Source organism: Mirounga leonina, unplaced genomic scaffold (assembly GCF_011800145.1).
Source record: "Mirounga leonina isolate KUSES-001 unplaced genomic scaffold, KU_Mleo_1.0 Mir_173, whole genome shotgun sequence".
Lineage (NCBI taxonomy): Eukaryota > Metazoa > Chordata > Mammalia > Carnivora > Phocidae > Mirounga > Mirounga leonina.
In genome coordinates this window covers 20,726,919-20,753,579 of record NW_023270447.1, presented here as the reverse complement: position 1 = coordinate 20,753,579, position 26,661 = coordinate 20,726,919, and the positions used below count along the sequence as shown (strand labels likewise).

Genomic DNA, 26,661 nt, shown 5'->3' with positions numbered 1-26,661 from the left:
TCTTTTTTTTTTTTTTTAAGAAAAAATACTTAACATATTTAGGATAGTTTTAAATTTATAGAAAAAACTGAGAAGACAATAGAGAGTTCCCACATACCCCAGACTCATTTCCCCCCTTTTTTAACATCATACATAAATATGGTACATTTGTTAGAGTTAATGAGTTTTATTAGAAACTAAAGTCCACACTTTACTCAGATTTCTATAGTTCTCATTTTCCTGCTCCAGCATCCCATTGTGGATGCCACATTACATTTAGTTGCCACGTCTCCATAGGCTCTTCTTGGCTGTTTCAGTTTCTCAGACTTTCCTTTTTCTTTTCATTCTTTCTTTTTTTTTTAAGTGATCTTAACATTTTGAGGAGTACTAGTCAGATATTTTATAGATGCCCTTCTATTGGAATTTGGTGTTTTTCCTTATTAGACAGAGTTGTAGGTTTTTGGAAGGTAAACTACAGTGTTAAAGTACTGTTTTCATCATATTGTATCAAGGGTACATAATATCAACATGACTTATCACTGTTGATATTGACCTTGATTACCCAGATGAGGTAGTGTTTGTCAGGTTTCTCCTGACTATAAAGTTACTCTTTTTTTTTTTTCTCCTCCTTTTCATACTGTACTCTTTGGAAAGAAGTCATTATGCACAACTGACATATAAGGAGTTGGGGGGTTATGCTCCTCTTCCTTGATGGCAAAACACACACATACACTCTGCCATCATCAGAGAGCTGAGAAAGGGATACAGACTGTTACAGGAGAATCAAAGTGTTTTACGCATATATATGAAACAACCTCACTGAAGAGAGTGGTGGGAAAAGGTGCAAATCTAGGTAACTTGAAAATGAAGGGAACCTGCAAAAGCAAAAGGAAGTGCATGTAAGCACTGTACTGTAGTTGAGAAAGTTAATTCCAGTGGGGATATGGGTTAACAGTTCTGATCCTGCTATGCATGTATACTGGCATTGAATAAGTAAGTGGATGGCAAGGAGTAGGAGCCAGGTTTCTTACTGGAAGGAAATTTATAGATAAGCAAGTGAAGGAAGTTAGAATGATACATAGAGATTATGGATTAGAGTTGGAATTGTTATTTTATAGTCATAATACAATATAGATGTCCTTTATTTCTTCACCGCTATGGATCCAATATCCATTACAGCATCTAGCACGCATAATAGGTATTCAGTAAATATTTGTGGGATGGACGAATCAGTTATGCTTGGCCAGGATGTGGGATACGATGGTTTAGTTTAGTCAGATGTCCATACTTAAATCATTCAACTGTTGCCAGAGATTATGGGATCATGTAAAAACATTGACAGCCTCACTAGAATCACATGGTTTGAGTGAGATAAGAAACATTTCCCAGATACTCAGGGAGAATGGTATGCAAAATAAGACCAAAAATGACCAGTAGCTTCCTTTGGAAGAAAATTAGAAATCTGACCCATTAAGTTCAGTTTCGTGGTATAAAATGAGGTTAAAGTAGAAGTGTATACAAATACTTATAAGGCATATTGATCTTGATATTGGCAAAATCATCTATATAGATCTGGAATTGGAGTTATCATTACTAAATTACATAAAATTTCATGTTTCAAAGCAGGAAGCTAGGTGTATTTTATTATTTGGGACTCTGATTTGTGATAAGAGAAATCTTTTTAATATGTTGAGTTAGCCAACATATAGTACATCATTAGTTTTTGATGTAGTGTTCAACAATTCATTAGTTGCGTATAACACACAGTGCTCGTCACAACACGTGCCCTCCTTAATGAGAGAAATCTTAAGTCAAACTAACTTAAGCAAAAGAGGAATTGGTTAGCACTATAAAAAGTTGAGGGGTATGGGAGTATGTTTAAACATGATTCGATTTAGATGCTCTGCTTTTGTCCTCAGTGATCTTTTTCTCTCAAAGGGTTAGCTTTGTTTTCTGGCTATCTATGATAAGAAAAGCATTTATCTTCATTAGTAGCTTTAAATTTTTATTGTTTTTGCAACTAGTGTTCTCCGGAGAAGGACTTCCTTATCAGTTTCCTTGAAAAGGGCATCTGAATGGGCCTACTTCAATCACATGACTAATCCTAAATCAGTCACTGAATATAAGGATTGGATACTCTCTCCTACATGCAGCTTATGCTTAATTTTGTCACAGGAATGGTAAGGAAGTAAGACAATTTTTCCAAGAAGTCTATTTTAAAAAGTAATGACTTTATGTTTTATTTTTTAAAGAAGAGGATTGTTGTCTCTACCTACATCCTTCTTGAATTGTGGCAGGGGGCATAAGGTGGGGGGAAAAGAATTAACATAAAAACAATGTTAGATTGTTATACTTTTTATCTATTGGGATTAAATTAATAATAATACTTGTAATTGAAGAGACTGCTTAAAGTGATCATTATTTCTTGCCTGGATTACTGCAGTGGCCTCAATCACATATCTGTTACAGTGTAACAAACTCCTTTCAAGATTCTGTGGGTATAGTAGGTGTTTTTTTGGGGGGGGGCGGTTTCTGTTGGTTTTGCCTGTGCTCACTTATACAGCTGCATTCAGCTGGTGCCTAAGCTGGACTGGAATGTCCACTGTAGCTTCACTCACATGTCTGGTGCCTCAGATGGAATGGCTGGAACAGCTGGAGTGCTTTGGTTTTCTTCTGCATGGCCTCTCTCCACATGGTCACTCTCATCTTCCAGGGTCTCTCTCCTAACAGAATAGTCTGGACTTCTTTAAATAGTATTTGGGTTTTCAAGAGTGAAAACAGAAGCTGTGACTCCCCTTGAAGCCTGTGCTTGTGTCTCTCTGCCTATCATCAGAATATCACTTCATCACACTGTCAGAGTAAGTCAGAAGGCTAGTGTTCACTCAGTGTGAAAGCGGGGGCTACATGAAAATGTGAATCCGGGGAGGCAGGATTCATTTGAGACTACTTTATAACCATCTACTATAGCTTCATAGAATGGGTTTCCCTGCTTTTTTCTGGCCCCCCACCCCCAAATCTCTTAATACAGGCGGTCATAGCATATCACTTACTTGCTTAAGCCCTACCCTATTTCACTCAGAGTAAAAACCAAAGTCTTTATATTGCCTACAAGGCCCTACATGATCCTTGGTCAGATAAGAATTTATATTATATCTAAAACAAGAAATCCAAGGTAGGCAGTGTAAGACTTGTGTAGAGTTCAGTAAAGCTGTCGGGGTCTCAGGCTTTACTGGGCTTTGTGCTTTGCCATGTTTAGTATGTTGGGTTTTGTCCTATTTGTCCCTTATTGCCACATGATGGCTCCTACATCTTCAGGCCTTGGGTCTGCATTCTAAGCAAAAAGAGAAGTAGAGGGGCGCCTGGGTGGCTCAGTCGTTAAGCGTCTGCCTTCGGATCAGGTCATGATCCCAGGGTCCTGGGATCGAGCCCCGCATCGGGCTCCCTGCTCAGCAGGGAGCCTGCTTCTCCTTCTCCCTCTGTCTACCACTCTGCCTGCTTGTGCTCTCTCTCTGTCAAATAAATAAATAAACTCTTTAAAAAAAAAAAAAAAAGAGACACTTTCCCCAAAATGCTGGGCTGGCTTCTCTTTAACAAAAGTTGTCATATGGCTACTTCTAGCAGCCAGAGAGTCTGGTGAAGCGAGAATTTTATCTGTGTACTTTGTTGCATCTAGCAGAATGGGAGTTTTCTCAGTAAGGATAAAGGGCGGATGGATATTATATAGGCATCCAGTACTATCTGCTTCAGTGCTACGTGCCAGGAACTGCACTGTTACTATGAAAACATACTTCTTAGTCTTAGGCATAGCTATTATGTGACTTAGAAATAATACAGTCAATGTAGTTGTAATAATTCCATTTTCCATATGAGGAAATTGAAGCTTTCGCATGGTTGCAGTATCAGAATTTATACATAGCCAGTTTGACTCCAAATGCTTAGTTATTGCCATCATACTATATTCTAACTGAGCTTTCTGTTAAACACACACACATACACACAATATGGCCTACATTTGTATAAAGCTTCGTTGCTTCTTCAGATTATGTTTGGTTTTCACATCTACCTTAATAAATTGAATGCCTGAAAGAAAACAGGATTGTGCTCTTTTCCATTGCCCAACATTCAGTGAACATTTTGAATAAATGAAGTTAAAAACTAGAAGATAGGAAAGCCAAACATCATTTTGCAGGTGAGCAAACAGGTACAGGAAGATGGGGATAACATGCTTGAATTGCATAGCTAGTGACAGAGAGCTGGTGTTAGAACTGGTTTCTTGTTTTCTGGTTGAGAGCATTCTCCCCTGGATTGGATTGGATGGTGAAATTAGAAGATTTATGTCCTGCCAGTATTCATGATTTAAGGTACATAATATCTGTTAATTAATGCAAATCAGGTCAAGGTGTAGTTCAAATATAAGGAAATGGATACTCCTAGGATCTCCTCTAAGAAGGCAGTAGAGTGTAAAATAGCACCAAACCAGGAGTCAGGAGACTGGTATGGTAAACCCAGCCACGTCACTGACTTTTCCATGTTACCTTAGGCAGATTGCTTAGCTGCTTTGAACCTGCTTTCCTCAAAACTAAAACAAGGGAGTTAGGCTACTTGATCTTTGAAGTTCTTTCTAGCTAAAACATTATATGAGCCATTGTTCTCAGTGAGTTTTTATGGGCTCTCTAGCATTTCTTGGCATCTAACAGATCAGACTGTTTTATATGTCTATAGTGTAGAGAAAATAGCAGCTTTTTTACTTCTTCTCTGGGAACTTGGCCAGTGAGGAGTAAACATCCTTTCCTAGCTCTCCCTAAATGAAGTATTTGATCATAAGTAACAGACCTTTTTCTTCATTTTGTTCTTTGAATCTGATCCTGTTCTTATTTTACTGTTTTTCTTTACTTCACTGTTAAAATGTAATAATTTGAAAATATCAGTTTATGTTTTAGTCTACAGATCAGAATTTCATTATTTTATAAAGTAAAAATAGTTGTATTTATTAAATACATAATTTCACATCTGTGTATTTGAAATACGTGGTTTACATGTGATATTGTCTAATTAGTGGAATGTGTAGTCTTACCCTTTGCCTTGAAATTGTATTGACTCAAAATAACCTAGTTAAATAGCAAATATACTATAGATTATAAGATACCAGTATAGGCTTTACATTTGCCAAAACTGAAATACAGTGAAAGTTATTTTTGGTTTCTTTTAAATAATGTCTTTCCCTCCTTATTAGATAGGCAGCATATGTTCGTTACTTAAAAAAAAAAAAAATGAGCAAATTTGGAATACTTTAAAGAATAAAATGAAAATTCCTCTTTATTTTCTTACCCAGAAATAATTATTTTTTTAAAGATTGTATTTATTTATTTGTCAGAGAAAGAGCACAAGCAGGGGGGAGTGGCAGGCGGGCGGAGGAAGAAGCAGGCTCCCTGCTGAGCAAGGAGCCCAATGAGGGACTTGATCCCAGGGCTCTGGGATCATGACACAAGCCGAAGGCAGAGCGTAACCAGCTGAGAGACACCCAGGCGTCCTGACCCAGAAATAATTAATATTTTAATTTATTTTTTTGCTAACCTTTTCCCCCATTTTTATTTTAAACATAATTTGAAATAAAATTGTGTGTACATAGCAATATATGAGGCTGTACATACTACTGTGGAATAATAAAGGGTGAAAATAAGAGAAATCTTTTCTTATTCCCTAGTCTGTTTGAAATTCTTCTGTTGTGACACTTAGTAGCATCCTCAGTTTTTCTCTCTCCCTATAAATTGGTTTAAAGCTCTGCTATTTGTAAGTTTTATGAGGAAGTCCATGCCTATAACACTGCCTTGTGTATGTTATTGATGATTTTTAAAATTATTGAATTGACCGTTCTATGAAGTAATAATTTATAATTATTTCTTAGGTTATATTTCTAGAATTAGGATGACTAGGTGAAAGAAATGACTATTTTTAAGTTTCTTGTTACATATTTCCAGCTTTTATAAAGACTTAAACAGTTTATATTGGATTATTGCTAACATGATTAGAAAAATCTTTGTCAGTTTCAGAGGTAACAGTGGTGCATTCTCGTCTGCCACAGCACAGTTTTTCTTTAATGTATATTAACAGATACATGATTAGTGAACAGGAGGAGAATGATGTAAATATAACATGGACTCTAGGTTAGTTCACCTGTAATTTTCCCCAGAATGTTAATATTTTGAGGCAGATTAAAAAAAAAATTTTTTTTTTTTTTTTTTTTTTGAGAAAGCCTTAGCAATATCTGAAAACCTTAAGATAAAAGCTTAAAATCTTATAGAAGTTTGATAGTTTGGGGCCTCTGTTGTCATTAAGGAAAGTCTTCTGTTGCTCTAATTGTCATTCATTTGTTGATAAAATGCCTTTCCTCTGTTTATTTCTGTTGTTATTTTCATTTATCTTATTACAATTTGGTGTGGCTTTCTGGCCCAAGGATTTATATCATTCTTCAATTCTGGAAAATTCCCACTCATTTATCTTCATGCAGTACTTCTCCCTCATTTTCTTTATTCTCTTATTCTGGAGCTCTTCCTAGATGCATCTTGGGTCTTCTCATTTTATCTTCCATGCCTTTTAATTTCTCATATCTCTGTGTGATGAATTCAGAGTAATTTCCCCAGTTTTCTACCTGCCAGTATACTAATTCATTATCTTGGTCTAATATGCTATTTAACCTAACCACTCAGTTTTTAATTTATTTTGGTTCCTTTGAAATCCATCTAATTTTTACTTTCTGTTTCTTACTCATTGGGGTCTCTATTCCTTTTATTTAGCCACTTGAAACCTATTTAACTAAAAATCATTTCAGTTCTATAAATCCTGAGGGTATTAATTTTACTGATGATTTCCTTTTGTTTGGATTTTATCCATTTGATTGAATGACTGCATTAAACATATGGATGATATAAAATTTAAAATAGAACCATGAAAGACTTAAAATATTTTTTAAACAAGTATTTTGTGATGCTGAATTTAGATAAATAGGGCATAAGAAAGACAAGGTAAAATAATGTAAACAGCAAAATGTTAGATTAATTTGACTAGAATGGAGTGGCTAGCTTATGATTTCAGTGATAAAAGAGATGAGAATTATGAGGTTTCTTTTATGTATAGATAATTGGTGCAGCATTATGAATATTGTTAAGAGTTTAGTTTTATGCTTAGGATTAGTTCATTTTTTTAATCTTTTATCTGCATACTTTCTGAGCATATTAGTGAATTTTAAAAGGAGTTTGTGATTAGAGGTTGTATCTAACTTTATTTTGAAAAGATGAAAAAAGGTATCTACTGTTTAATTTGGGAGTAGGCATCAAATTTTACAGAGTAGAAAACAGTTGTGAATGCAGATGAAAGTGTTAAGCTTGTAAACATAATGTAATATAGATGGTGTAGACAGTTATTACCACCTGTAATAGAAGCTACTGAGATAAAGATTATCACTGAAGGTTTTCACTGGTTAAATAGCTATTTATTTTCTGAGGCTAATTTATTTTACCTGTGTCAGAAATATTATTTCATTGCCCAGTACTGATTCTGGCATTTATGATATAATTGTTTTATTATTTTTTTTTTTTAGGGTAGAGACATAAGTTAATAAAATATCTCATTTCACTTGTTTCAAATGCAAGAAAATTATATTTTCCAGCAAATTTCACAGTTTACTGCACTAAAATTTTTAGGAAAGGAGTAATAGAAAGTACTGTAATCTTTCCTGCCTACTGTCAGGGGACATTTATCTTAAATTACTGGTATCTCTTGCTCCTTTTCAAAAAATATTTAAACCATGTCACAACAAAAGATGGGAGTAAAATATGGTTACTAAAAATTTAGGCCTATGAAAAGGAAGAGAAAGCAAACATGCTTAACCACCTATGATTTATATCTAATCCTAGCTAATATAGTTGCTATGGTTGAGTATCAGTTTTGCCTTTGAGTTTCCTAGAGTATAAGTTCTCTTTATCAGAAAGAGGAAAGCATGAGTTCCTCAGCAGTGACAGACTTTCCTGAATTCAAAAAGAAGAATACTAGGGGCGCCTGGGTGGCTCAGTCGTTAAGCATCTGCCTTCGGCTCAGGTCATGATCCCAGAGTCCTGGGATTGAGCCCCGCATCGGGCTCCCTGCTCCGCGGGAAGCCTGCTTCTCCTTGTCCCACTCCTCCTGCTTGTGTTCCTGCTCTCACAGTCTCTCTCTCTGTCAAATAAATAAATAAAATCTTAAAAAAGAAAGAAGAAGAATATTAAATAATATAATGGACTAATCATTAAGAAAGCAAAACAGAACTGCTATGCCAGGTATAAGCCTTGCCCTCAAATTGCTAATAGGCTTTGGGGTAGTGAAGAGAGGCATTTAATCTAAATTCTAAGAGGGCATAGGCAGGAAATTCTTTCCCAGAAAGATTTGTGGTCAGCTTTGAAACAAAATAGAAGTTAGGCAGAGAAGGGACTAGGAAGAGATAGTTGAAGAAAAGAAGGAAAGGTAGTATATCCCAAAGGTGCAGCATGCATTAGTAGCTGAGCCAAGAGATTGTCTCCAGCAGTAAATTCTGTAGTTTGATAGGATTGGGATTTAGGTAGCAAATTGGAAAGAAATGAGATTTGAAGTAGGCAAAAGACTTTCAAGGATTCACATCAAATACTGATGCCATTTTCATAGAATGGTTTTTTTGTAACAGCCTTTATATTTTAGTACCACAATTCTCAAACTGTACAAGACTCTCTGGGGTGCCTCAGCAACTCTCAGGATGTTGCAGTGTATTTGAAAATTTTCAGGGAAACACAGTGACACCATTTGTTGGGTATCATGTGAACTAACTGGAGTCGGTTAAGTTTTATTATTAGATTATTCTACATTTCCTTTGTATGGAGGAACAGAAAATGAAGGTGGGAGTGTCCAGTCTGATTTCAAAGTTTGAGAAATGGTGAAAGTACCCAACATTAATAAGTAACTGTAGTTATTAAAGAATTTTTTAAAAATGTAATGTTTTCTTTCATATTTGTATTATTTCAAAAAGCTACTGAGTTATAATTTAAGTATTAAGTAATTAGGAACTTACTATTTAATACAGAATTGTTAGATATTTCTCTTGGCCTATAGGGCATATGGAAAAAATTACTGACACACTAAGGTCACCATGAACCAAGAAATTTAGGGAACCCTAGCTTAGTACATAATATTAAAGCACAAATTTATGAAAGCAGTTCATGTTTTCTGAGTCTGTAAGGTTAGAAATAAAAATATCTAAAGGAATGCAATTAGCTTAAACTTTTTCATCTAAGTATTGTTTGCCTCAATCTACTTTACCTGAAGCCAGACAGCAGAAATTTGGCATTTTATTTTTTGACAGTAGTCATGTGCTATTATTTTTGATAACCAGCCAAAGGTAGATTCATAAACTTTGGAAACTGAATAAATGGATGATAGGATTTGTATTCCACTATAAGTAGTGAAAAATCTAGATACTGTTTTAGTCCAGTACAAGATCATTATATATCCACATAAATAAGGATCAGAAATTTAAGGCCAATTAGGTATAGATCACTTTTCCCAGGAATTCTTCATCTCTAATCCATGGAACCTGGAAATTGTATATACAAACATGAAATTTTCTTTGTTCTACTGGTTTTTTTTGTCAGAGTTCCAAAGGGGTTCTTGGCCCTAGAAACGTTAAGAATAGATTTATCAGTTACTTCATTTTTTGTATAGTATGCCCTTTGGCACAGGGTAAATTGGTCCAAAGCCAAGACTAGATCCCACATATTCCCATCTATTAACTCACTATTCTGCAAGATAACCTGGTTTTTAGTGGTTAAGAACTAGATGTAAAAAGTATTCGCACCCAAGAATTTAAGCAGAACTTATTTACATGGTTATGATGGATTCCTGAAGAAATTAAGGAAAATCTTTTAATTAATTGGATCTGTGGTTCAAGAGGTACATAAGGGTGCACAGTGAAATGTCTCTTTTCTAGAACCTTCACAAACTCAATTCCTCTTCCCAAAGGTAAACATTATCTCTAATTTTTGGGTTTCACAAATTAAAAATTTTTAAACCAGTAGTATTAAAGTAATGGAGTTTAAAATAGCAAATGAGGGCGCCTGGGTGGCTCAGTCATTAAGTGTCTGCCTTCAGCTCAGGTCATGGTCCCAGGGTCCTGGGATCGAGCCCCACATCCGGCTCCCTGCTCGGCGGGAAGCCTGCTTCTCCCTCTCCCACTCCCCTTGCTTGTGTTCCCTCTCTCTCTGTCTCTCTCTCTCTGTCAAATAAATAAATAAATAAAATCTTTAAAAAATAAAATAAAATTAGCAAATGATATACAAACAGCTAGGACATAACTTTGGTTTGTTTTAAATGTAGATTTGATGTGCTTACCTAATCTGATTTTTATTTTAAGATGAATAACTGATACTGTGTATTATCTTAGCTTCTATCAGTAGGACATAGTTGAGACATATTTTCTAGTAATGATGTTTTTGTAGTGAGTCAGCCAAGTTATCAATTAGGATACTTAGCCATGAAATATATAGAGTTCTGAATATGGTCTTTCCAAATCCTGATGCATTTAATTCATTAACCAGAAGTGGTTGTAAGGATATAACTTTATTTTATTTTTGCCAATATTCGTTTTTTAAGAGGTTTTTTAAAGAAGATCAAATAGAATTGTATCTTACCTATGGAATTTAATAATAATTTTCACTTATTTGAGTGACTGTACAGTGGGCCAAGAATTGTACTTGGAGCTTCACATAAAATATTTTGGATTATCACAATACCTCTGAAAGGTGGCAATATTATGTTGATTTTACAGACAATTAAACTGAATATTTGAAGGGTTAAATAACTTGCTCACAAGTCACAGTGTAGGTGTTGGGATCTAACTTGGGTTCATAGGATATCAGAAATCCACTCTCTGTATAGAACCCTAAGATGCTTTTGTGTGTAGATGTGTTTACTTTAATATAAATTTGTCAGATAATGCTATTTAGTCAGTGGGCAGTTTTTGCACTTAGGATTTTGTATGGTAATAATAAAGGTAACTAGTCTGTTGCTTATTAAGGAAATAATTAAATGTAATGTACTTAATAAGAAATCACTGAATACATAGTTTTGCTCTTGTGCTGTACATGTTACTGAGCAACTAACTTTCCTAAACTACCACATTTGTATGTTTATTTTTTTTCTGTAGGGAGATTCCCGAAGTCTTCCATTTTCTGAGAATGTGAGTGCTGTTCAAAAATTAGACTTTTCAGATACGATGGTGCAACAGAAATTGGATGATATCAAGGATCGAATCAAGAGAGAAATAAGGAAAGAACTGAAAATCAAAGAAGGAGCTGAAAATCTGAGGAAAGTCACAACAGATAAAAAAAGTTTGGCTTACGTGGACAACATTTTGAAAAAATCAAATAAAAAATTAGAAGAACTGCATCATAAGCTACAGGAACTAAATGCACATATTGTTGTTTCAGATCCAGAAGATGTTACAGGTATATATGTATTTTATTTGATATTTATATAGTGTATTAATAAGAATTGTATCATCTTTGAAATTAGTAAGCTTTGTGACATAACCGTTTTTAGCTTTTCTGAAAGTACAGGGACTATATTTTCTCCGATTGTTAAGGTCTTATTTCTGTTCTATTCAGAAGTGCAGTGAGTTGATGGATATGAAAATTGAAACATTTACTTAGAGATGAGTAACACTGCTGTCTACTCTCTTACCCTCTGTCAGTAAGACATCACTTAAGAGTTATTTTCCAAGATTAATGTTCTGTATTGAGTCAACCACATGCTCTTACCTGATTCATCCTTTTGACCAGCAACACGAGTTTGCCAGATGACTTTTGAAAGTTAAAAATGTATTCTGTGACCGAGGGATATTTTTATTCTTTGAAAAAGTAATTAATCAAACCTATGACCTTTGTTCTGTGTGCTCTAAGCAACTGAATTAACAACTAAGCCACCAGGCTTATTGTTTGAAAAAGAAGAAGAAGAAAAATTTTAAAAACCAAACATTACTTTTTTTCTTAAATATAGAAAAGAAAAAAATATAACCCATAAGTCTAACCTAAGATTTTTAAACAATGGAATTAACAAATGTTCATGTTGGAAATTTTTCAGTGATACAGAAAGTAAAAATAGAAAAACTACCTCTCTCCACCTAGGCTCTCTCCTTAAAGGTAGCATTACTAACTTTTTGTTGTATATCCTTCCAGAAGAAAAATTTCCATGTTTGTACCAATATTTATCCATTTATATATGCCTTCTTTCTAGAACTTTTTACTTAAAAAAATCCTATAAGACACACTTGTCTAATAGTTTTGTCTTTGCAAAGATGATATTTTGAGCAAGGTTTGTAATCTTTATAACCTTCAGTGTCTTCATTCACAGAGAAAAGGAGTGGTATATGTACAGTAATGTATCCAACACCGTAGACATTTTAGAAGAACCTGTGAGATTAGCTAATAAGAAATAACAGATATAAGCAAAATTAAATTTGATTAAGAAAATACGTAAATGTGACTAAGAACCTGAAATTACCAATCTAAAATATTGGGTAAGATACTTCAGATATTTAGTGTACTTAATAAAACTTATTTTAATGCATCAATTTCCACATCTGGGCCTTACCTTAGGGATTTCATTTGGAGACTCTCTATATAGAGATTTCAACCTTGTAAGAAGAGTTGAATCTTAAAAATGACAGAAATCATAGAGAAACCAGTCTTCTTGTTTTAGAACTGAAATAATCCCAAAGATGAGAATTAATTTTCCCAGAATAACAAAGTTAGCTAGGAACTCTTCAACTCATCTAGTATTCTCTTACCCACACATTCAATAATTACATATAAATGGAAATTCATGTTATGAAAATGCTTTTCTTAGCAATATCATGTAAACTTAGAAATAGCCTGTTCTTATTGGAACTCTGCCGAGCTCTGCATTTTTTGCCCATTACTTCCTTAGGAGAAGTCTAAAATAAGAAATGGTGCTGGAGCTTTAAACTCTGTTTATTTAGAGAAAACATTTTTTTCCTCACAGAATACTGATAACTACCTTGTAATTGGAATATTGAGAGTTTTTGCCACACACAGAGTGGCCCATTTGGTTTCCCTAGTCCCTTTTAAAAAATCAACTTTACTGAAGTATAAATTACATATGATAAATGTACATTTAAGTATATGATTTGATGAGTTTTAACAAATGGATGTACCCAGGTAACTTTCACTACAACCAGTGGATTCTGAACATTTCCATCACTTCAGTGGTCCTCTTGTATACATTAATTCTCAGTCTCCAGTCTGCATCCCTGGCTTTAGGCAACCACTGGTCTACCTTGTATAAGTTTGTCTTTCCTAGAGTTTCATATAAAGAAATGACCTGGGATCCTACTAACAAATTCTTTTTCTTTCTCAAAGCCAATTCGGATATCACTGTGAAATCTTTCCTGACTTTCTCTGATTATCTTTCTTTGTTCTACTTTGTACATTCATTATTGTATCATGTTGCATCATAATTTACTACTGTACATGTTTAAACACTAAACCACATGCTCCTTGAAGGTAAGGACACGTTTTTATTCACCTGTTCTCAAGGCTTATCATAGAGCCTGAAACATAGTAGCTGGTTAGTTGTAGATCTCAAAAAAATAAAAAGAAACCAGCAAATAAAAATCTTGTATTAGTTCTTATAATGAATACCAAAATAGATTTTATCATAGTACTTTAGAAATTTAACAACATGGGGAACAAAGCCTTGAATAAAAGTTTTAAATTAAATCAGAAATTTTCTTTATTGATCTTTGTTTCTTTCTTTCTTTCTTATTTATTTATTTATTTATTTATTTAATTTTATTTTTTTTTAGAGCATGTGAGCCAGTTGTGAGAGGGCAGGTAGGGTCAGACGGAGAGGGGGAGAGAGAATCTTAAGCAGGCTCCAAGCCCAGCGCAGAGCCCAATGCGGGGCTCAGTCTCACAACCCTGAGATTATGACGTTAGCCAAAATCAAGAGTCAGATGCTTTACTGACTGAGCCACCCAGGCGCCCCTCTACTATCATTTTTAATCTTGGATTTTCAGATAATTGCAGGGCAAAAATTACGTGAAGTGTAACTTTCTTACTGTGACTTCTTAATACTTAAGTTTGTGTGTGGAATAAACTTGACAATTTTGTTAAAATTTGAGTTTATTAAAAAAAATACTTCTCTTTGCAAATGGCATAGTCACACAACTTGGTAATAAGCTTTTTTTTTTTCTTTTTTCCTCATTACTTACTTAACAGCAGTAAAAGCAACAACAACACAGGATTAAAGGTAGTTCAACATTAATTTTAGGTTAGATTGCCATAAAATTGTATGTTTTTATATTGTATATTAAGGTAAACAAAATCACTTATTTTAGATTAGATTTGACAAGAAGATTCAAGGACATGGTTCTTTGCTTCCAGTTCTCTAAAGTATGTGGATTAATAACAAGTGTTTAGCTAATTCTTCTCATCTTGGGGATATGCAAGCAGAATGACTTAAGGAAAGAGGGACAAAATTTAAGTCTGCATTGTATGAATAATTACTATGTAAATAGGAGGTCTGCTCTTAATTCACCTTTGTAATAATTAACTCTATTAACCTTTAGTTTCTTATTTGTAAAAATAAGGATTTTTATCAGATAAACTTCAAGACTTTTAAAACTCTCTGTTGCATATTATAATATCAAGATCTGATCATTTGGGACTGTTATTGGTGGAATGTATGATTGTTCATTTATTCTTAAGAGTAGCAAGAAATTAATATTTTTGATATTTTCTTCATGCCTATGCCCTGTTTACTTTCTATATACTTTAAGATAGTCTCATTGGTATTATCACCCCACATGGAAATTATGAAGATATGGTTAGATGAGGCTGAATGCACCTTATGAAAAAGATTATTGAATCTCTGTAAAGTGGAGTGGTAATCAGTCTTAGTTGACACCTGAGACTCAAAAGGAAATATCTGGGAAAGAACCAGGATCCTGAATATTAAACTTTTGTGTATCATCCCTAAAGAAGAGGGTAAGAAGACGAACCATGAGAGACTATGGACTCTGAGAAACAAACTGAGGGTTCTAGAGGGGAGGGGAGTGGGGAGAGGGGTTAGCCTGGTGATGGGTATTAAAGAGGGCACATATTGAATGGAGCACTGGGTGTTATACGCAAACAATGAATCATGGAACACTACATCAAAAACTAATGATGTAATGTATGGTGATTAACATAACATAATAAAATTTTTAAAAAAGAGGGTAAGAAAATATCTCATATTTTATTAAGTATAGCTAGTAATTTGTATAGTACAAGCCCCTCTGTTTTCATCTTATTTCCTTTTCTTATACCTCTTCCTATTTCCATTTTCTCATGTTCCACCAAACTTAGACTGATTTTTACCTGTTGAAGTAGTGGATATTTTCTTTAATATCTAGACTATCCAGAAGGGAAATAATTGATTTAGGATACAACTAATAATACTGGAGTTTTTCAGAGGTAACCTTAGAAATTCTGCTAAATTCTGGATATAATAACTAAATTGAAGGAGTTTTCTTTCTTAATGACTAAGGTGCAGTTTATGAAGTCTTTCTTGAATGGAAGTAAGAATTTAATTTTTTTTATTCTTGGCCTATCCACCTAAATATGGCATAGAAATTATGGTTGAATTTTATATATATTAAAATATAAGTGTGAAATCTGTGGCCTGGTTTGTTACATAATTCTACATATTTTTTATTTCTGACTGAATTTCTCATTTTGAGGTAAACCATACTTTGTATTAAGTTTTGAATTCTTAATGAGAGGATTGCCATTGAGTAATTGTGATCATTAATTAGCAAGTCACTTTTAATACCCCTGGATTTGTTTCCTCATCTTTAAAATCATGAGATTACATAATTCATAGATTCCTAACACTTTCTTTTTTTAAAAAGCTAATACACAGTAAAATTGATTCTTTTTTGGTAAACCATTTCATAAATTTTAATAAATGCCAGGTTTATCTAACCACCACAATCAGAAAAAGGAACAGGGCTGTTTCTTTGTAGTCACACCCTCTCCCCATTCCATATCCACTGGCAACTGTTGGTCAATTCTCTGTCACAATTGTTTGCTTTTCAAGAATGTCATATAAATGAAATCATAAAGCATGTAATCTTTTGAGACTGACTTTCAGAGAATTGCATTTTGAGGTTCATCCAGGTTTTGCATTTATCAATAGTTGATTCTTTTTTACTGCTGAGTAGTAAGTCTGTTATATAGATGTACCACCACTTGTTTATCCATTAACCAAGAGCTTTAAGGTGGTTTTTCCAGTTGTTATCGGTTATCAGTAAAGCTGCTGTGTAACTACCTATTAACAGGTTTTTGTGTGAACATGTTTTTAGTTCACTTTAGTAAATACTTAGGAGTGTGATTGTTAAGTCATATGTTAGAGTATGTTTAACATTATAAGAAACAAAACATGAACATAGAGGAAGGGGAAAGAGGGAAGCAAACTATAAGTGACTCTTAACTATAGAGAACAAACAGAGTTGATGGAAGGAGGTGGGCTGGGGATGGGCTAAATGGGTGATGGGTATTAAGGAGAGCACTTGTTATGATGAGCACTGGGTATTATATGTAAGGGATGAATTACTAAATTCTATACCTGAAACCAATTTTACCATATATGGTAACTAATTGAAATAAAAAAAGAAATTAAAAAAAAACAAACTCCTAAAATGTTTTCGAGAGTGGCTGTATCATTTTTCATTCTCATCAGGAATATATGAGAGCTCTAGTTGTTCCACATCCTCTCCAGCACTTGGTATTGTTAATATATTTTTTAACCAGTCTAACAGGTGTATAGTAGTTGATGATACACAGTACTGTAATCAGAGGTAGGAAAGAAGAAAAATAAAGTAGCACCATCTTTAGGAGAATTTATGGAAGAACTGTGCATGCCCTAGGTACAGAATAAAGAAGTCTTCTCTACCAGGAGATACAGTGTGCAGTTTTCAAACACTAAGATGTAATAGATACAAGCAGTTCTGAAATTTTTAATGCCTAAGTTGCTTATTTAACCTTAAATAATGTTACAGCCCACAATCTTAACTATGCAATTTTTGTAAAATATTAAGAAAGCTAAACCTGAGGTTGTACTAGTTATAGAAGATTTCAGCAACATTACTTTAGTTGATGACCTATGCCAGAGGTCATCCTGAGTACACAAAATAATTGATTAAGCATCCATTAATAATAAGTGAGCATTCATTATAGTCTGAGCAGGTTCAGATGGCTATATATGGTAAGCATATCTTTTAAACACAAAAGCTCAATTTGGGGGGAGATATAAACAATATAACTAACACATGGCAAGATTCTGGAGCAGTTGTTTTTTTTTTGTTTTTTTTTTTTTAAGATTTATTTGTCAGAGAGAGAGTGTACAAGCAGGGGAGGCGGCAGGCAGAGGCAGAGGGAGAAGCAGACTCCCAGCTGAGCAGGGAGCCGGATGCGGAACTCGATCCCAGAACTCTGGGATCATGACCTGAACTGAAGGCAGATGCTTAACCTACTGAGCCACCGAGGCGTCCTGGGAGCAGTTTATTCTTAAAATATCAATTTATAAGTACCAAGTGAAAACCAGAATATTGGCAAGTGAACAGTAGCTAAGACTTTAGATGGAAGTTTGTGAAGGAGATAAATAGTAAGCTAGTGCTTCAGCATATTACTTTGATTAATTTAAATGTGACTAGGTTCACTTCAACTATATTTCCTCTTGTATTTTTTTTTAATGCAGTAAATAAATAGTCCTTGTTTCATAAGCAGACATGCTGGCTATACAAGTACCATTTCACGAATATTGTGTACTGGGAGTCAGCTGGGTATAAAATAAAGATCAAAGATTATATGATCTGAGATCTAATCCAGGTTGGACCATTATTTAGTTGTATGGTTACATACCACTTGCATCCCCTCCAGGACTTGTTTTTCTCATTTATATAACCTGGAGGATGGACTATATATGCCCTTTTTAGGGTGTTTTGTGAATAAGGTGTTTTTTTGTTTTTTGTTTTTTGTTTTTAAGATTTTATTTATTTGACAGAGAGAGACACAGCGAGAGAGGGAACACAAGCAGTGGGAGTGGGAGAGGGAGAAGCAGGCTCCCCACCGAGCAGGGAGCCTGATGCGGGGCTCGATCCCAGGACTCTGGAATCATGACCTGAGCCGAAGGCAGACGCTTAACGACTGAGCCACCCAGGTGCCCCGTGAATAAGGTGTTTTAATAGCTTGATGAAAGGTCAATTATGAGCACCTAAGCTCTTCTAATTCTGAACATGAAACCTCTTGTTGGAGATAAATCTGAGGAAGCTTTCTTGGGCCTGGGAAGACTCGAGGTCAGCTACATTACTGTATACCTCCAAAAGAATCAAGGAACCAGTTTAAGGCTAGACCTTAAGTAATCTGGAACCTTTAAGCATATGGATTGCTCCTATGTTCTAGAACTCTCATTCATCTTGGAAGCCAACTACTCAGTTGTGGTTTTAGAAAAAATACTGAAAACACCAAAAACAGCATATCTATTGCTCTATACATTGTTGGAAATACTAACAAATTCAGTTTTTACTCATTGTTTGGTCTCTGAAAAATCTCAACCCTAGGGATATTTTAACCACATCATGTTTTCTGATGACTTCCAAAGCAGTACACCTGACTAAGCTCTTTAATTTTGTTACTATTTTGTCCCTCATCCTTTGCATAATACCTGGATATATATGATATAATCAGTTCTCTGTGTTAAATTCCCTTTGTTGAAAATATCTAACTTGGTTTCTGTTTATCAACTAGACTCTGAATGGTTTTCCTTCTTCCCATACCATACAACAAAGTTAGATTATTAGAACTTCAATCTGCTTAACTCCACTTAATTTATATGCCATTGTTGTTGATATTCTAGTTCTATCATTTTATCTTCAGTTCCACAAATTAGATCTAATTATTTTATGTAGTCATTGTTGGTTTTTAATTACCCATGTTTATCATTTTCCTTTTTTTTCTCATTCTACTTTCCTGAATCTGAGATTTGCATATTTTATCAACTATGGGAAGTTCTTAGCCCCTGGTTTGTTTTTTTTGTGGTTTTTTTTGTTGTTGTTTTTTGGTTTTTGGCTTTTATGTATATTGCACCTCCTATATTCCCTCTACTCTTTGATTTTGGAACTCCAATTAGATGCATGATAATTTCTTCAGATCTATCTCCATTTCTCTAATACTCTACCTGTGTCCAGTTTGCTCTAGAGCACATATATTGTATTTCTAATTTCTGTTACATATTTTTTACTAAAAGTTCTGTTTTGTTAATCTTGGCAAAATTTTGATAGTCTCTTGTCCTGGTCATTCTTTTGATACCCTTTATGTTGAGTTTTATGTATTAAATATACTTTTCCATTCTGTATAAGATAATGACAATAAGTGAAATTTTTGCAGTGCTACTCCTGTAGCTTTTTTCTTCACTCAGGGGGAATTTTTTTTCTACCTGAGCTTTGTGATTTCTAATCGTGTGCACATTTTCACTGGAACTTTATCTGTGGGAATTCTTTTAGGTCTGAATTTATTTATTTATTTATAGATTTATTTTAGAGAGAACACAGAAGGGGGAGGGGCAGAGGGAAGGAGAGAGAATCTCAAGCAGACTCTGCGCTGAGCACGGAGCCTGACATGGGCCTAATCCCAAGACCCTAAGATCACAACCTGAGGCAAAACCAAGAGGTCATCCAACTGACTGCGCCACCCAGGTGCCTCTAGGTCTGAATTTTTTCAAAGAGGATTTGCATTTCTTTTGGTAAGATGCCTGGAAGCATCAACTTGGGGCCCATTAAAATAAATTTTGGGCACCATATAGATAGTATGATTTCCTGTGTCAAACCTAGATGAGGGCAGTAGGAATATTTAAAGGTTATCCATTCTCCTTTCCCACAGTCATCCCAAGCCAAAGGCAAGTCAACAAATAATTCAGCCGTTATGGATGGCACCTTATGAGCTGTCTGTCTTTAATTAGGTTTTTTCTGATTTCATTGCCCACTTTGTAGGTTTCCCCCCACAGCATTTTCTTGGATTCTTATTATTGATGAGAGCTTAGCAAGTCTCTCTTTATCAAAAAAGCAAAAGCATTCTCCGAAAAACAAAGCTACAGATGTCTACTCATATCTGCCCTGGAATTGGGTCACATGCGCCATGTACTGCCTTCTCCAAGTGAGACTGAAAAATTTTATTTGTTTTCCCCCTTAACTTGCCTCTTATTTTAAGCAAGAGAAGAGATTGAGCACGGAGTATGAAGTTAGTACTTACAATTGCAAATATTTTCTAACTCTTTATTTTAGCTATCTCATAGCACTTTTTTTGTTTTTTTGTTTTTTTAGAGTGGGGGTGGGAGGGAGAGGCAGAGGAAGAGAGAGAATCTTAAATAGGCTCCATGCCCAGCATGGAGTCCGATGCCGGGCTTGATTTCACAACCCTGAGATCATGACCTGAGCAGAAATCAAGAGTTAGATGTTTAACCTACTGAGCCACACAGATGCACCAGCACTTTAAATTTTACAGGTAATTATCTTTTAAAAAAATTACTTTTGGTGAAATTAATTCCTTCAGATGTTCTCCATTTAATATAATTTTCAAATTTATTGACATAACTTACGATGTTATCCATTTAAAGTCAGCATATATCTGTAGTAACATTCCCTCTTTCATTCCTCATATTGGTATGTTCTCCATTTGTCTTCCTTGACCACTTTTCTAAGATTTCTCTTGTTATTATTCTGCCCCTTCACAAAAAATTAAAAAAAGACTTTACTGATCCTTTCGTTTGTGTATTTGATTTTATTTTGTTAATCTCTACCCTAATCTTCAGTACTTCCTTTCTCTTGTTCTCTTTGGAATGACTTGGCTATTTTTTTTTTAGACTAACTTGAGACAGATGGTTAGAACTTTAAATTTATTCTCTTCCCTAATACATGTTTTCAGGGTTACAAATATCCTCTCAGTATTGCTTAACTGCATTTTCCATATGTAAAATTTTTAAAATTTATTTTTCTTGATATATAATTGACATGTAACACTGTCTAAGTTTAAGTTTACAGCATGTTGGTTTGATACATTTATATATTGCAGTATGATTACCACCATAGCATTAGCTGACACCACATCATTGTCATCTTTTTTTGTGGTGGGAACAATTAAGATCTAGTCTCTTAGTACCTCTGATGTTTATAATACAACATTGTTGTTTATAATCACTCTGCTGTGCTTTAGATCTCTAGGACCTATTTATCAGTTCCAAGTTTGTACCCTTAAACAACACATCCTCAATTTTCCCACCCCCAGCATCTGGTAACCATCATTCTACATTCTGTTTTATGATATCTCAGCTTTTTTAGATTCCACATATAAGTGATATCATACAGTATTTGTCTTCCTGGGTCTGACTTACCTCACTTAGCATTTTGCCCTCAAGATCCATGTCACAAATGGCTGAATAATACATATTCCATTTTGTGTATGTGTGTATACATATATACATACATACAGACACACCCCACATCTTTATCCAAACTACTATTGATGGATCTTTAGGTTATTTTCAGATCTTGACTATTGTAAGTAAATGCTTCAGTAAACGTGGGAGTGCGTATATCTTTTGGATATGGTTTTATTTCCTTTAAATATATACCCAGGAGTGGCATTGCTGAATCAGGTGGTAGTTCTATTTTTAATTTTTTGAGGAACCTTCATACTATTTTCCATAATAGCTAAACCAGTTTACATTCCCATACATGGGTTCCTGTATCTTCACAGCCTTCAAGGACACTTGTTACTCTTGTCTTCTTGATGATTGAATGTCTTTTGAAAAAATGTTTATTTATTTCCTCTACCCATTTTTAATCAGATTTTTTTTCTTTTTTTGCTTGAGTTGTGTGGGTTCTTTATATACTTTGGATATTAACCCCTTATTAGATAGATGACTTGCAAATATTTTCTCCCATTCTGTATATTGCTTTTCATTTTCTTGATTGTTTTTTGCTGTGCAGAACAGATTGAGTTTATTTTTGCTTTTGTTGTTTGTGCTTTTGGTGTTATATCCAAAAAACTATTGCCAAGACCATTGTCAAGGGCTCTTTCCTACATTTTCTTGCAAGAGTTTTATGGTATCAGGTCTTACGTTTAAGTCTTTGATTTACATTGAGATACCAAGATTTGTCTGCCTATTACTGAATGCTAATGTGGACAAGACTGCTCCCAGGTCCTTTGGCCTGGTGTTGGATACCACAAATTCCACAAAGGCACTTTTGTTTATAGATGGATGTCTAATTTATTGTTAAAAGTTGGGGGGGGGGTACAAAAAGGAGGAACATCTATGACACCATGATGCTGATATCACCTAAAGTTTTGATCAGTTTGAGATATTTTCTCATTTTCATTATGTCTGTATTGTCTCATGAACTAGGTTAAAAGTGTATTTTTTATTTATTAAACATGAGGACTTTCCAGTTATCCTTTATTTATTGATTTTTTTTTTTATTAATTACCCTGTGGTCCCTTGAAATTTGCTGAGACTTGCTTTATGTTCTGTGTGTGCCAAAAAAAATAATGCATATTCTCCAGTTACTGGGTGTTATTCTTAGTATGTTTATAGGTTAAGCATTTAACTGTGGTGTTAAAATCTGCATCCTTACCTGGATTTGTGTCTACTTATTCTATTAATTACTAAAAACATTGTTAATACTTAGCGGAATGTAGAGTTGCTGTTTTCTTTTTAATTCTGTCAACTTTTGCTTTCTTTTGTGGCCATATTTTTGAGGACCTACAAATTTAGAATTATCTTTTCAATAGAAGGTGACTTGAACCTTCTGTTGCTATGAAATGAATTCCTTATCTCCAGTAATTTTTGTGCTGAAAGTGTCTTTTGCCTGTTATAAATATAGTTTGGGGTTTGGGATTATTGATTGCATGGAATATCTTTTTTCTACTCTTTTACTTTCAGCTTTTCTATATTACTATGTTTTAGATATGTCTTTTGTAAATAATACATAGTTACATTTAGTTGTATTCGTTTTTACCCAGACAAATCTTTTAATCAGTGTAAGATCTTTTGTCTTTTACCTAGATCATTAGTCCATTATATTTAAATAATTACTGATACATTTGGGTTTATATTTTGTGCTTTCAATGTTTCTTTCTCTCTTCTTTCTTGGCATTTTTATAGTATTTTTAAACATCAGTCAATTATTTTGGAAATTTTAGTTAATTTGGACAGTATAAAATGCATGCTTATCAAAGACTACTGTTAATCACTGTTGTTACTCATCTCCATACAATTCAGAGGCCTTAGGATGCCTCCACTTACCCATATCTTGACTTTTTATTGTTGTTGCCTTATTTTTTATTCTAGCTTTCTTAAAACCCTTACATGACTTTTATATTGATTTTATATAGTCATTTACAGTTTCTCACATATAAAACATTTTTGTGCTCTTCATTCCTATTTCTCTTCTGATATATCAATTTGTATCACTTTTAGAGTTTTCTTTTTAAGAGTTTATGTTTGTGACATTCTTTCCATCTTGGTAGTGTTTTAGTTTTTTTCTTCATTCTTGCAAGGTATTTTCACTGAAACTACAATACAAGCTTGATAATTATATCTTATAAAGAAACTATCATTCTGGGGGCGCCTGGGTGGCTCAGTCGTTAAGCATCTGCCTTCGGCTCAGGTCATGATCGCAGGGTCTTGGGATCAAGCCCCACATCAGGCTACCTGCTTCACGGGAAACCTGCTTCTCCCTCTCTCCCCCTCACTCCCCCTGCTTGTGTTCCCTCTCTCACTGTGTCTCTCTCTGTCAAATAAATAAATTAAATCTTTAAAAAAAAAAAAAGAAAGAAGCTATCATTCTGTCTTCTAGCTTTCATTGCTATTTTTGAAAAGTCTGCTGTCAGTCTACAGTAGCTTATTTAAAGGTACCCTTTCATTGGCTGCTCTTAAGATTTTCTTTTTGTCTAGGGGCACCTGGGTGGCTCAGTCGGTTAAGCGTCTGCCTTCAGCTCAGGTCGTGATCCCAGAGTCCTGGGATCGAGCCCCACATCAGGCTCCTTGCTCAGTGGGGAGTCTGCTTTTCCCTCTCCCTCTGAATGCTGCTCTGCCTACTTATACTCTCTATCAAATAAATCTTAAAAAAAAAAAAAAAAAGATTTTGTGTTTGATTTTTTGAAGTTTTACCATGATGTGTCCAGGTATGGACTTTTCCCCCTATATATATATCTGCTTGGAGTTGATTGGATAGCTTGAATTCATGGATTGGTATCTTACAAGTTCTGAAAAATTTGTCATTTTTCTCTTCACGTAATGTCTTTGAATCATTTTTCTTTTTTTCTCCTGAAATACAGTAAGATATATTTAGATTTTGTTTTGCCCTCTGTGCCTTTTAATCTTTCATTTTCTATTCCCTCCACCTCATTTTTTAACTTACTTATTTTTCAGGACTAGTCTGCTATTTTTCTGTGTCAATTTGCTGTTAAACTATTCTATTAAAATTGTTAAATGAAGATACTTGTAGTCTCGGGGAAAACAGACATGAAAATAAATCATTGTAATACTGTGTAATATATATTTCAGTGGAGGGAAGAAAATATACTTTGAAGACATTGTTAGAAAGGGGATCTGATCAGCTTGGGGGATGGTTAGGGGAGAAAAAGGTAATGCCTAAGCTGAGTTAACAGTGGTATGGAGGAAGACAAGTACATTGCATTTTGGGGGATAGAAAAAGATTTTTTTAAAGCAAACATTGAATTTGATAAAAAGCAGTAATGGAAAGTTAGCTAACTTCAGCATAAAGCTTTTAATGCCTAGCTATGAAAGTGGGACTTTATTTGGGACCTTTTTGATCTAATATATAAACATATTAAAACCTTGTTATTGAATTTTATATAACAGATTATATTTCAAATTATATGATAATGTTTAGATGGTTAGAAGTACAAATAATTCCTGTAATCTCTCCCCTCCCCCCCAAACTGGTTTGGTAATAATAGCAAATAGATACAGCAAATGGAGATTTGACATGAGTCTTAATCATGGGGTATGGTTTTTTAAAGTGGCAAAGTATATACTTAATAGATTCAACATTTGATCTTCTTAGAGTGGAAAAATAATTTCATCTTTCAGAAGTTTTTAAAATTGCCTTTTTGAAAGACGAGAACATTAATAGGGAGTTCCGGCTACCCCTGTTTTGAAATATGTTTTACCATGAAGAAAAGTGTTTAACAAATATACTGGCAACCGTATGTTTTATAATGCTGTAATTTACCATAACCTATAAGAAAGGAAATTGGAGAGAAGAAAAGTAGTTTGTTAAAAGGAAGAATAGGTGAAATCTGAGGGGACATCAAAGTGTTTCTCTGATTTCTAAATGAGTAAAAGTGGGCTTTATAAAACTAGACATATCTAAGGTTAAATTTCTGCCTTGGCATACACTTTTGTGACTTTTGCAAATTACTTGATCTCTGTAAGTTTTAGTTGTTTTTATTTGTAAAGTGAAGTTATATTACAAACCTTTGTGAGTTCCTTTGAAGATTAAATGAGCAGAAATACCAGCTACTTAACTGTGCCCTGACATGTAATTTTATTGAATCCTAAACATTGGCCTAAGCACTATACAGGCTTTATCTTCACAAGAACCCCCAATTTGTGGCTGAGGAAACTGCAACACAGAGATGTGAAGTAAGTATACGATCAAAACCACACCAATAAGCAGTAGCCACAGGATTTTAACCCAGGCATTCTGACCTCCAGAGCCCGGGCCCCTAATCATTATGTTATTTCTTATGTTCTTATAATTCTTATTAAAACTGAGGACATACTTTTCCATAAAAATAGTGTTAGATTTTATAATATTATTACAAATTCACAGACTATTAGAATCAGTATATCTTTCAGTGTCTTAGTACAACCTGTTTTGATGTGCAAGAATTTCTTATATAGCTTTTTTAAGTTTATAATCTAGCCCTTGTGTAAATGCTTCCAAAGACAAGGGATTTTATTACATTTTAAGGAATCTGTTTCATTGTTAGATAACTTAAAATGTAAGGAATTTCTCTTTGTGATAAAAATTTTTATCCTCACTACCTTTATCTGTTTGTTCTAATTCTTTGCCCTGTGGGGAAATAGTAAGTGAATAGACAAATATTTAAATATTTAGGCAAGAATCATTTCTCTTTCTCACCCTAGGCTAAACATGATCAGCTGTTTTACAGAAAACACATTTCCATACTTTTCTCAACTGAGAGCCTTCTGTGAATGCATCCCAGTTCTTTTTTTTTTAAATGTGCTTACTATAAATTAACTTTATATGCCAAATTTTATGTGACTTCAATTTCTTACAAGAGCCTTGTGTCATTTATGTTAAAAGAAAGAAAGGAAGGAAGGAAAGAAGAAAATCTTAACTGTTCACAGATTGAGTCTGCCTAACTTTTTAGTCATTACTATGATGTGCAATTCATTTATGGACTCAACAGGAGATATGCTTACACTTCATACAATGACTACTCCTAGTTAATGTTTATTAAATATTTGCTATGCACCATGCCCTTTTCTAAGCTCTTTACATGTAATTTATTA

At 34.2% G+C, this 26,661-nt stretch overlaps 1 protein-coding gene across 1 annotated transcript in view; it reads left to right on the top strand.

Annotated features, from left to right (window-relative positions):
- Positions 1 to 26,661, top strand: part of PKN2 (protein kinase N2) — a 141,080-nt gene that overhangs the window by 33,641 nt on the left and 80,778 nt on the right. The window contains exon 2 of the mRNA XM_035018111.1: positions 11,183 to 11,483. Within this exon, the coding sequence (XP_034874002.1) occupies positions 11,183 to 11,483 (301 nt within the window). The remainder of the gene's footprint in view (positions 1 to 11,182; positions 11,484 to 26,661) is intronic.